Raw genomic sequence first — 13,752 nt, 5'->3', positions numbered from 1 at the left:
TGTGCTATAGGTGAATTGAACAAACTAAATTGGCCGTAGTGTGTGAGAGTGTGTGAATGTGAGAGTGCATGGGTGTTTCCCAGTACTGGGTTGGGGCTGGAAGAGCATTCGCTGCTTAAAACATTTATGCTAGATAAGTTGGCGGTTCATTCCACGGTGGCGACCCCTGATAAATACAGGGACTAAGCCAAAGGAAAATTAATAAATAAATATTGGATGTCACTCTACATAAAATGTCTTTGAAACGTGATATTCATTCATTTTCTTTTCAGCTTAGTCCCTTTATTAATATGGGTTCGCCACAGCGGAATGAACCAGCATACGTTTTGCGCAACGGATATATATAGCTTACCCAATTCACCTATAGCACATGTCTTTGGACTTGTGGGGGAAACCGGACACCTGGAGGAAACCCATGCCAACACGGAAAGAACATGCAAACTCCACACAGAAATGCCAACTGACCCAGCTGAGGCTCGTACCCACTGCGTTACAGCGCCACCCGGAACATGATATTTAAATACCCAATTTTATATTCAAAGCTCTGTGTGTTTTTATTATGGGGCAAACATGTAACTCAATTATCACTGAAAAACATACAAATAAATATTCCTTCAAAGTCTGATGTATACTGCTTGACAATCACACTTAAAACATTTCTGTAACACTTTCTATAAAGCTCATGCATATAATGAATTATAATTCTGTTTGTAATTATTTATAAACCAATCATAATTCTATAAATGTATCTATAAAAGGCACAACAAACATTATACTGTACTAGAATGGCAGTTATAGCTACATTCATAATAAAATAATATTTGCATCCTGTTTTTACTTAAAAATGCAGTTTAACTCGCAATAACAATTTATAAAGGGCTCTTATCAGTAATGTAAAACTATTCATTTATTTATTTAATTCATTCATTTAATTTTCAGCTTAGTCCCTTTAATTAATCAGGGGTCGCCCGCCACAGCGGAATAAATCGCCAACTTATCCAGCATATGTTTTACACAGCAGATGCCCTTCCAGCCGCAACCCAACACTGGGAAACACCCATACACTCTTGCATTCACACACAAACTACTAGGGTTTCTGCAGGATTCATCAAGTCAAATTTAAAATTAAGACCCTTTAAAGACCATTAAGAATGAAATTTTAGACTTATGCAGGGTTAAGATTTTTTCTAGCATTATCATATGGAATCGTGTAATTGTTTTTAGTTTTTTTTTTTCTAATTAAGGAATTTAATTTGGAGAATTTGCTGTTAAAACAGCTGTTGTAAATTGTACCTCTGCAATAAAAAAACAAGGTTTTTTGGTTTTTTTGTGTTGTAGGTGATTGGATGGTTGTCGGCCCAAACTCAGTAGCTTTACTTGGGCAAAGCAATATTAAGACCTATTTAAAATGATTTAAGACCAAAAACCTGATATTTCAGTGAATTTAAGACTTTAAGGCCTAAAATGTAGTTTTTTAAATGTAAGACTTTTTAAGACTTTAAGACCCCACGGACACCCTGTTTATACAGACAATTTAGCTTATTCAATTCACCTATACAGCACGTCTTTAGACTTTTGTGGCAAACTGGAGTACCTGGAGGAAACCCACACCAACAAGGGGAGAACATGCAAACTCTAAACAGAAATGCCAACTGACCCAGCCAAGGCTCAAACCAGCGACCTTCTTGCTGTGAGACGATCGTGCTCCCCACTGTGCCAACGGGATGCCCATTTATTTATTTGACAGAACACAATCTGTTAACTTACTAAGAAATCTGCAACTGTAGCATAACAACATTTGAACTTTGCAGACTGCATTTTTATAAATACAATCATGACTGACTAATTAATACTTATGAATTATGTATAATGTGTAGTGAACATGTGCATTTGAAAAATGAAACACATCCCTAATAAGTTAATGACACTATTATAAAATGTCCATTATAATCAAGTATATTTGTTGTGTCTTCTCCTACACATGCTGTGGTCTTGCCCTGACCTAGAGATTACTGCCATAGTTGTAGGTACTAATGTGCCTAGAGAGCATAGACTTACCCTATTAGGAGATACTACACTTGATCAACAAAGAATTAATCTGAGATTTATCAGATTAATATAATTTGTATAATAATAATGTATATAATAATTTATATTATAGATAGAACCTGACTTTTTATGTTTACTTGTTTAATCTTATTTATGGGTTTATTTGTGGCACTACGGAGGTTTGGGACATGTAAAGTTGAAGTCAGAATTATTAGCCGCCTGTTTATTTTTTCCCCAATTTCTGTTTAATGGACAGAAGATTTTTTTTTTTTCAAACACATTTCTAAACATAATAGTTTTAATAACTCATTTCTAATAACTGATTTATTTGATCTTTGCCATGATGACAGTAAATAATATTTGACTAGATATTTTTCAAGACACTTCTATACAGCTTAAAGTGACATTTAAAGGTGTAACTAGGTTAATTAGGTTAACTAGGCAGGATAGGGTAATTAGGCAAGTTATTGTATAACGATGGTTTGTTCTGTAGACTATCGAAAAAAATATATAGCTTAAAGGGGCTAATAATTTTGACCTTAAAATGGTTTTAAAAAAATTAAAAACTGCTTTTATTCTAGATGAAATAAAACAAATAGGAGTTTCTCCAGAAGAAAAAAAACATATTGCAGACATACTGTGAAAATTTCTTTGCTCTGTTAAACATAATTTGGGAAATATTTAAAAAAGAAAAAAAATTAAAAGGGGGGCTAATAATTATCACTTCAACTGTATTTGTGAAGATGAAAGATCTATCTAGAATATTCTGTACTTTGTTTATTGGGTTTTTCCAAGTTAAAAACAAAAGTACAACAACGTTCAAGAAAAAAAAAAAAAAAAAAAAGTAAAAGTAAAAATGTCAATAAACATAATTGAGACGAAAAAAAATTTATATATTTGTTGTGTCTTTGTAGATACATTAGCAGAATTGTTAAATTTGATTATGATTTATAACTCTGTTTATAATCATTTATAAGCATGAGCTTCATAGAAAGTGAGATCAACATTTCAAACAGCTTTAAAACCGGTTTGTTTCTTTTGATCATGTTGATAATTCAGAGGCCTTAGAAATTTCCTTATCAAATCGGATAAAAATAGACAGGATTGCATAAGTAAACAGACTACTCAAGAGAAATACACAACCACATTAGAGTGGAGGAACTATGAAGTCAATTTGTATGCAAAAACCCTGAGTTAGCATTTTAGCAGTTCTGGTTCCCTCGTCCCAAAGTCAATGGTTTTTTGAATGGGATTTCAGTTAAACCGCTTAAATTAGGTTCGTGGCTAACACAAACTCAAGATATTTTGACGTTTTATTCTACTACATAACACATGAGTTACATCTCACTCTTGATTTTTATTTTTTATTGGTTACGCTTCTTTAAAGAAGCTATAAAGTATAGGTTGCTATAAAGTTGCTAAACGGGACTTTAGGCGATATCCGAGACATTATACATCATCGAGCTGAACTGGTCTGGAACACAGCCCGCTTGCGTTGGACATTTGGATTTGCCTGTTATTTTTATAAATAGTTTGTACTATTTTTCTTATTGGGAATTCACTTGTAAAGAATATCAAGACAGACTAATTTGTTGAATTTTAATTTTAATTACACAATTTTATGAAAATACTGCTTACCAGTGCAGCCCGCCACTTTCTTGCTCTCAGTAATGCAAATGAGTGAATAAATTTGTAAAAGTACATAAATACTAACTGTCATTTTAACGTGATCACTTGATTTTTCATTGTTTTTTTCTTCCTCTGAACACATTTAACTCTATCATAACTGCAATATTTACACTCCTCCTTAAAATGTATAGCACGTGACTGTATGAGCTGCTTTTTGCTGTACTTCGTGGCAAAAAAGAATATTGAATGTTGTTCTGTGTCCATGATGGAACTTGCAGGCATAAAGACTTTACCTTCCCTCACGCCTCATTTCTGTCATCTAATACTAAGGTAAACGGGCTGTATGTTTGCAAGCGATACACTTATTAAAATATGTCTCATGATAATACACACATTTATAAAACATACAGTACGTGTTTTAAACCTTTCACAACAACCATAAGGCAAAACGAATGCATTTCCCGTGTAAAAAAACTACCCAAAAGGCACGTAGGTCTATACAGATGTGTTTTTGCGTATTTATTTGTTTGTTTATAATAAAGAGCGTGGATTTTAATATAATAAACCAAGAGATTAAATCTTTATCATGGATCATATTTCTAAAAATAAGCTTGAAAAGTTGTCTGTAGCAGGGTTGTTTTGACATCACAGGCGAGCGCCCTGAAGGCACTGAAGGCAGTTCTTGCGTTTGCATTTAAGATCCGAAAGTGCTAAAAGATGTATTCTCGTGTGAGGGTTATCCGGTTGGACAAAACGTGCAACTGTAATGAACAGTGTTTGAACACAGAGCTTATTATTTGCAATCTTCGAAAAGCCTATGGGAAAGTCCTATAGTGATTTTAACGAGGGAACCAGTTTTTTGCTAGCAGCCAATTGGCCTACGAGGTGACATCATAGTTCCTCCACTCTATTGTTGTCATTTAGTAAGACCAGCTTTTGTGTAATGACATTTGTTTGACTTAAAACAAGTTAAAAGAAACACTGGATTTGAACCTGGGTCACATTGTACATCTAACAAAACAATTCTATTTCTGTCACAAAAAAACAAAACAAAACTGTGAGTCTCTTAAAAAATAAATTAAATAAAAATCAGTCATTACACAGAATGGTAACATTATAATGAACATGTTTGTTTAAGAGCTACATTGATGAATCACTCGTGTATTGTGCAAAAAAAAATGTAAAAGCATCGTTGTTTATGTGATTGGCTTACGTATGGATTTTGTGGACTTCAACACTCTGTAGCAGCAATAGAGCGTCAACAGGCCCATAAGAACAATAATGATGATGCCCAGAGTAAAACCAGCCTAGAACAAAAGAATATACAATAAAATACCTTCATTATTGCTGGCAATGAGTGAAGGAAACATATGAGAGAAATATCCCCTTACTTGTTTTATTCCCCATGGTATACTTAATATGGATGTTCCCATCATGGTGTTCCAAATGGCAAAGCTGTATAGACACACAGAAAATCATTTAAACAAAGGTTTAAATATATTTAACATAGAAACGTCAAATGCAATCTCTCAATAAAATGAAACAATTTTATGTTTTGTTAGATAATTTGTTGGATTTATAATTATGTAATAAAAAAAGAAAAGGCCCAGCACTTTCATCTATCTATCTATCTATCTATCATATATATATATATATATATATATATATATATATATATATATATATATATATATATATATATATATATATATATATATATATATATATATATATATATATATATATATATATATATATATATATATATATATATATATAAATATGGAATGCTCATAATAACCGATTGATTATTAACCAAAAAGGTGTCTTTTTAACCGATTAATGGTATCAGTGAAACGATTTTAAAATATTTAAATATTTTTGTTTTCGTTTGACACAGACGAGTTGAAGCCAAACCCGTTCTGATGCTGATTGCTTCGGTCCTGGATCATAAACACTTCTGTTTATTTGCACAATTGGAGAAAGCCAAAAAACAAAACTTTCTGAAATGTGCGCTGCTTTGGAAACAAGCCTGCCACAAGTCAGAATGTCTGGATTTTCTCTCCATCAGGTACCACTCATAAACACAACAAATAGGCTATAGTTGTGATGATTTAGTGTACAACCAACAAACCAACCTTTTTTCCACTTGGAAAATTTAAGGTATTAATAGTTGTTATAAAATATCCATTTTTAAAATAATCTACCAATCAAACAAATCCATAGATTTTCCACTCCACACCAAACTGAGGCTTTCATTTTATAGCTTATAAAACATGTATGCAAATGAATGCAATATCATATGTAAACAACAAAATTGTTATATGCTATAGTAGCCTATACTTTACAAAAAGTCAACATATGAGTCTTGTCATTGTCTTTCATCACACGAAGGTGTGCACATGAACCATGAGTAAGGGAGGAAATAAATGCACACAAGGTCTAAGGTAAAACCAGATCTCAAGACATAGGGCCCTATCATACACCCGGCGCAAGACGCGTTTCCCCCAACATGTTGCCATTTTCAGACAACACAAACTAATTGTCCCGTTTTTCGCCATGTTGTTTAAATAGCAAATTTATTTGCACCACTTTGTGGACTCATGGGTGTTTCGGTCTAGAAAAGAGGTGTGTTAAGGCGCATTGTTGGCGCGTTGCTATTTTGAGGAACTAAAATAGACTGCAATTGACCAGCTGAAAGCAGGTCTAAAGTCCAGCACAGAGCACGTTAGTTGTGCTCCTCGCTTACACATTGCTTAATACACACAGGATGTAGAGCAATACGCAAATATCTTTACAAATGAAAGAGAATTAAAGGATTAAAATGTTACAAAAATTATTATTTTCTACATAAATTTAAAAACCACTACCTCCATGCATTCATCTCAGGGTGCTTTTTTCAGTTTATTCATGATAATTTACATTTGTATAATGTTATTATTAGTAGTAGTATTATTTATTATATGTATATTTATATTTGTTTTAATAAAAACAAGCTTACATTTGTCCACCTGTCAGGTTTTAGACCATATGGGTCATAGCATGCGTGTTTGGATATAACTCAGTGTTTTGACCACACTTTGTTATTATTGTTCATTTATTCATTTGCTGGAAATTAGAACTGAATCTAGAAATAGTTTTGAAACAAATCTTTGCACTTAAACTAAACATATTATGTAGGCTAATGAAGGACTTCAATGGAGTGCGTACAACCAGAGATGTATAGTAACGAAGTAGAACTACTTCACTACTGTACTTAAGTACTAAAAGGCAGTATCTGTACTTTACTGGAGTATTGTTTTTTTCTCCTACTTCCACTTTTACTTAAGTACATATTTTCGATGAGTTTAATACTTTTACTCCGATAGATTTTTTATGAGCTGCATCGTTACTCGTTACTAGAGGTGTCAAAATGGTCGATATCGGTTCAGTAATAGATCATAACGGGTTATTACGTACTGACGTCATTTATCTCCTATGTGCGGTGTCGCAATACTATGGCGAAGGACGGAGGCGCGAGGGCGAGTGAAGGCGGCACAGCACACGAGCCGCTATTTCACTACTACTGAGAAATGTTGTGAGACTCAACTGTTTATCTCCTCTTGGCTGTTAAAGCGATACTTGTGGATCCAGACCTGGGCGTGTATGAGGTGCAAGTTTTCTCCACTGTGTCTATTATAGATTACCTGTGATAACCGCGTATTATACATACATAGACTGTAACCGCGGCTGTTCTTCCCGCCATCAGTGAACAACGCTTTCATTTCTAAAGCCGATAGCAGCCCTTTCTGTTTAGAAGGTGAAGACAATAACCAATCAAAGGGGTGTAAGACCTCGCCTTTCAGCGTTTATAAAGCAGGCGGGAGAATATTTACATTAGTTTATTTGCTATAAATGCTCATGCTGTCTTCTGTGCATGAGTTTTGTTTGATACATTCAGAAAGAGTGTTTTCTTTGAGCGGGTCAAATTAAGGGTACAGTTCATATATATTACTGCTGTATTAAAGGACACAATTTTATTACAAGTAACCATTTAACTGTCACACCAAGAAAAAAACCAATAGATTTTTTTTATTTATTGCATTTCTTAACTCCTAATGTCGCTAGTTAACACAATCAATACATTTTCCCCCAACACATCCTATAATTTCTAAAATATCAGCCTCTACCAAATGGTTGAGATGTTGGTTTATGGTAAAAGTACCAGAATGAATAAATATACTATAAAAATATGAAGTTTAAGACCAATTTAATTAAAACATAATCAAAATGTAACATTTTTGAATACTAAATCATAGCCATAAGCCATAAAATATGTCAGATTTTCATTTAACACAGTAATATACATGTTTTCTTTTTTTTTACAATAAAATCAAAATCAAGTGAATTAGAACGTTCGTTTACAGCGTTTACAACCAGTAATTTGTGCTCCGAAAATGGGTTTCAATAGCGTTTTGAGTGGATTATGGACTGTTTTTGTGACACACAACTTTGAAAGGTGTGTGTTAAAGCTGTTAAAATCTGTCAGATCTGTGGTTCAAGCATGAGAGAAAAACAGTATTGTAAGTCATGTTTCTTTTGGTTCTGCTTAATGACGTGCCCCCAAAAAAGAGATTTAAAATAAACAAAACAATATGATGTCTTTTGACTGCATTCTTTAATAACTACATTACACAATACTTCTACTTTTACTTTCAGTACTTGAGTAGTAAATTTTGAAATAAACTACTTGCAATACTTAAGTACAAAAAATGTTGAATACTTTAGTACTTCCACTTAAGTATGGTGCTTAAAGAGCACTTTTACTTCTACTCAAGTCACTTTTTGATAGAGTACTTGTACTTTTACTTAAGTCTGGGTCTCTAGTACTTTATACATCTCTGCGTACAACACAGTTTCCTTGTCCATGAAAGTGAAAGTAAAGGCCGATTGGAGGAGACTTGTTCTTTATCCTCGCGCTGCAGATGGTCTGTTTAACCATTTTCTCACTAGTAAAGCGATCGGTTATTCCACTTACAAAGTCCGCCATGTAAATAGCAAATGCGCTATGGTGCGACGCAACTGACTCTTAAAGGGAATGGGAGATGAGACTGATTGGTTAATGCTCAAAACACACCCAGAACTCATTAAGAGAATAAGCTCAACTCTGTTAGACCATGCGCTGTGTTGCCTACCGTATTTTTCAGTCCTTAAAATAGCAAAAGTGGATTCAGACACACCCTTAATGCTTTTGCGCCCTGCGCTTTAGACTTTGCGCCTAGATCGTTAAAATAGAGCCCATAATCTTTAAAAGAATGACTTCTAATAAAAGTGTTGGCAGATGTTTATAATATAAGAATAACAGCGGAGCATTAATTACATGCATATTTTCCGTGGAGCGATCGATTTAAGGTAGTCTGCTATTTTTATTTGATGGAAAATAAAACACATTATTGCAAAAAACAACCTATGCTGGTTCTTTAAAAGGATTTAGTCAGGGTTTTCTTTTTTTTGTCATTGAAGTAAAAAAAATCTAGGGCAGGACTATTTATTTTATTCTTTTTATTTAGTTTATTCTTTTTTCTATGCTGCTGGAAACACTGCATGTGCGTGAAGATGTTCTGTTGTTAATATGTTTGCATGTTAAAATAAATCAGTATTTTAAAATGCAATATTTATGTGTGTCAAACTCAAAATAGACATGTCAATTCTTTTTTAATTAAATAATAATCTAACCAAAATTAACATCCCCAATATATATATATATATAAAATATAAATAAAATAAGTCATACTTTATATTAAAGGTTCAATTCTCACTATTAACAAAGCATTAATAACAGCTTTTGCCTCAAACTCCTAATTTGCTGCTTTTTAACAGTTATTAAAGTAGTGATTGGGTTTAGGTATTGGGTAGGAATAACATTATGCAAAATATGCTTTATAACTACAAATAAACAGCCAATATCAAAATAATAGGCAGATAATACGCCTATTATTAAAGTTATTAAGAAAGTTAAATAAACATGAATGACATTTTACAAATTTATGAGACATTCATTACCATTAGCCACAAATCCAGCAAAACGGTTTCAAGTTGCCATAAGATCGTGTTGGAAACATCGTCACAATCAATCCACAAATTTTTCATACTGACCATATTCTCGCACATGCAGACTAGAGAGAAGCTCTAATTATGCTCTAAAATAGCTCTGAGGGTGGTCTTACATTGTGACAATGCTGGGGTTTTTGACAGGGCTGTCTCCTCCCTGCACTTTGAACGCTGTTCCCAGTGGACTGTAGATATAAATATCCTCATGAGAAGGAATCACGTGGTCTGGAGGTGCCTGCAGAGATAAGGTGCATAAACAAATGCATTACATCACAGAGCCTTTAATGTTCTATGGGACTAGATCACAAACTTACAAGTCTCTAAACAAATGATGCATTGTGCTGAATGATTGGCAGAAAGCAGAATTTATGCTTGAAGACCATGTTAATCTGTGTTTAAAAGCGCATCCTCCACAAAACAAACAGCACAGAAGAAAAAAGGAAATCAAAGCCATGGGCTAATTTAATTACAGGCAGATACAAACAGTAGAAATCACTGTTAAATGGCATTTTAAGATCATCCTCAAGAGTTTCATCCTCGACAGCCCTTAAACAGCAGGATGATCTCAGAATCAGCGAATTTTGGCTTTAGACTAATTGCCATATGAATAATCAAAACAACTAACAAATGAATTATATTCTCGTGTTCCTCAATTTTTTGTGTGTATAATTGTTTGCTCACTCTCGTGTCATTCAAAACCTGTAGTTCATGTTTCAAATAAAATACATAGTTTTGTATGTTTGGAAAGATTGTGATTGAACGTTTGTTAACAAAATAACAATAGACTAAAAACTAAAAAGCGTTTGTCAAAGTGACCCTGTTGTCCATAAAACGACAAAAAATGCTGTATTTTGCACACTAGGCCAATAGTAGTCAAATCAAGTAAAGGAAGTCTACAAATCTGTGTATGCCTGAGGAATGGGGGAAAAAATTGAGTAATTTTGCATTGATTCTGAGATTTTCAAAATGCACCCCTTTTCTCTCTTGTGTCTTGCATCAATAGGCTAGTTTTTAACAACAAATTGACCTCTAGAGTAGTTTTTAAAGAACGGATGGTACCCTATGCTAGTTTTAACAGCAGATGGCTCTCTAGGCTAGTTTTTAAACAGCAGACAGCGCTCCAGGCTAGTTTTTAACAGCAGAGGGTGCACTAGTATTGTTTTTTTTAAGAGCAGATGACACTCTAGGACCGTTTTTAACAGCAGGTGACGCTCTAGGTTTGTTTTTAACAGTAGACAGCACTCTATGATTGTTTTTAACAGCAGATGGCGCTCTAGGAAAAGTTTTTTTAAAAGCAGATGATGCTCTAGGACCGTTTTCAACAGGAGGTGATGCTCTAGGTTTGGTTTTAACAGAAGGTGCAATAGGTTAGTTTTCACCAACAAATGGACCTCTAGAGTAGTTTTTAAACAACGCATGGTACTCTATGCTAGTTTTAACAGCAGATGGCTCTCTAGGCTAGTTTTTAAACAGCAGACAGCGCTCTAGGCTAGTTTTTAACAGCAGAGGGCGCGCTAGGATTGTTTTTAGAGAGCAGATGACGCTCTAGGGCCATTTTTAAAAGCAGGGGTCCATTCTTCGTACCTCAGTTAAATGATCTAAGATGATTTGGCCGATCCTGGATCTTTTAATCTTGATAACTGATCTCTGTCTAATTTGGTTCTTCAAACAAGTTCCCGAATTAGATTAAAATGTCTGGATGAACTGATCTGAGATTGCTGCGTGTGTTGTGAAGGACAGATCTATCGATCCTCCAAATCATGATCAGCAATGCAACGACTGGCTGATGGCACAGCAGCGTAATGAGATAATCTGATTAATATTCAATTATCCATGTGAACAAAATTACATAAAATGCATAGTAAACTGTTTGTTAAATATGATACGTAATAACTTTCCACCTTTGTTGTGAGCATTTCATGTGTCAAGTGTATTTAGCAATTTATTTAGTTTTAAAGTTAGAGCATATTTTCTTTACTATAGTAGTCATAGTAGTATTATAGTAGCTGGTTTCTTAATCTATGTAAAGATTAACTGGAGTTGCAACTTTTGTGAAGCATCAAATCACCATCATATTAAATGTCAAAACATGTTCATGACTGCATAAATGTAGTATTGGATAAAACTGGATCAGTTTTGAAGAACGAAATGATCCTGGATCGTGTCAAATCGTAAATAACCAAATCCAGCTAAGTGAGTAATCCACGTACGAAGAACAGACCACAGGTGACGCTCTAGGTTTGTTTTTAACAGTAGACAGCACTCTAGGATTGTTTTTATCAGAAGACGGTCCTCTAGGCTAGTTTTTAACAGTAGACGGCACTCTAGGATTGATTTTAACAGCAGATGGTGCTCTAGGATTGTTTTTAACAGCAGATGGTGCTCTAGGGTCATTTTTAACAGCAGTTTGCGGTTTAGGTTTGTTTTTAACAGCAGATGGCACTCTATGCTAGTTTTTAAACAGCAGGTGACGCTCTAGGTTCTTTTTTTTAAAGAGCCCATATTATACATGAAATAGGGTCATATTTAGGTTGTAAGGGTCTCCAACAACAGTCTAATATGCATGCAAGGTCAAAAAACACTTTCATGGTCTTATTAACTGCATTTATTTTTACTTAATTATCCCAGCGACTCCCATATTAATCGTTCAGCGATTCATTTGTTCCCAAACCCCTCCTCAGCGCGAAGCTAATTTGGACCGATGACAGCCTGCTGCGATTGGTCGACGACACTGACAGGCTTCAGCGCGAGACAGAGTGAAATGCCCAGCAGATAATCAACAATATAAAAGTAGTCACAGTGCGTACACGCTTCATAGTGGATTTTAGCTGCCAGTGGGTGAATGTAAATACAGACGATGGACTAGAAAATACCGACGACTAACTATTTTATCAAGCAAAAAGTCCAAGAACTGGTGAGGAGATCTCCTAGCCCATCACAGTGTACCTGCTCTTTTCACACACACACACGCACACGCACACACACACACAGGGCCGGCGCGTCCATAGCGGCGTTGGCGACACCTCCCTCACCACCCGCGTCCTCAGTTATATCCGCGAATAATAAGGGCGGATAATGAGGGTGGCGTGATCATCCTTTGCCTAGAGCGGCAGTTCAGCTTGCTCCGGTGCTACGCACACACATTACACTCCTCCCCAGAGAACACAATACACACGCCTAGAGCGCCAGTTTAGCTTGCTGGGTGCAATCTCACCTCGAACCTGAGCTGAACTATTTTGAAACTTGACCGTTGCATGTGTGTAGAAACAGCTGACGATCCGTAAACAAAGCAGCACGCGTCGCGATTTCAACTTGGCTTTACACGCGATATGAGAAAATAAAGAGATAACCTGATACAGCACACGCGGTTACAAGTAACAAAACACAACTAAATACATAGTTTGCAAACTAGAGTAAACGAGGCAATAATTTTAATTGCACGTACTTACACTTGTGAAATGGGGGAAGAAACTGATTCATGATGCACTGATCCATGTTCTGACAGTCTTTACTGATCCTTTCTTTAACAAACTGATGAAGTCTTCTTTGTAAGCATGTAGTTCCCAGAAGCACTCGATCTGCTCAAGGCTGGGCTATATTGCTGAGGTTTCATCTTTGTTAGACTGTCAATAATATCCATCTGCACAGCGTGACTTCATTCGACCGGTGTCTGTGTGTGTCTCTGTGTGTGTGTGTGTTGCTTTTTCTGTGTTAGTGGGCGGGGCCGCAGGTTTCAAATCTCCCGGGTTTGCGCGCAACTACTTGTGTTTCGTAGCCGCGTCATCACGAAACACCTAATGACTCGTTATCAAGACGACTCGTTTGAAGCACTATGAGTGGACTCTTTTATAGATGAATCAATAGTTTTAAACACTGTATACTTACAGATTTAAGCCTTAGCTGGACATTTCACTTCACTTAGAGCTGTGTGACACATTATATGGAAGAGCATTTTCAAAAACCCATAATATGGGCTCTTTAACA

At 35.2% G+C, this 13,752-nt stretch overlaps 1 protein-coding gene across 1 annotated transcript in view; it reads right to left on the bottom strand.

Annotated features, from left to right (window-relative positions):
- The window catches only part of slc38a9 (solute carrier family 38 member 9), a 46,475-nt gene that overhangs the window by 26,440 nt on the left and 6,283 nt on the right, over window positions 1–13,752 (bottom strand). The window contains exons 4-6 of the mRNA XM_056466338.1: window positions 9,885–10,003; window positions 5,070–5,133; window positions 4,892–4,985 (exon numbers count right to left, since the gene is read on the bottom strand). Of these exons, the coding sequence (XP_056322313.1) occupies window positions 4,892–4,985; window positions 5,070–5,133; window positions 9,885–10,003 (277 nt within the window). The remainder of the gene's footprint in view (window positions 1–4,891; window positions 4,986–5,069; window positions 5,134–9,884; window positions 10,004–13,752) is intronic.

Source organism: Danio aesculapii, chromosome 10, assembly GCF_903798145.1.
Source record: "Danio aesculapii chromosome 10, fDanAes4.1, whole genome shotgun sequence".
In the NCBI taxonomy this organism is placed as follows: Eukaryota; Metazoa; Chordata; class Actinopteri; order Cypriniformes; family Danionidae; genus Danio; species Danio aesculapii.
Note: the sequence above shows the minus strand (reverse complement) of the source record. Positions and strands in the feature narration are given on the sequence as shown.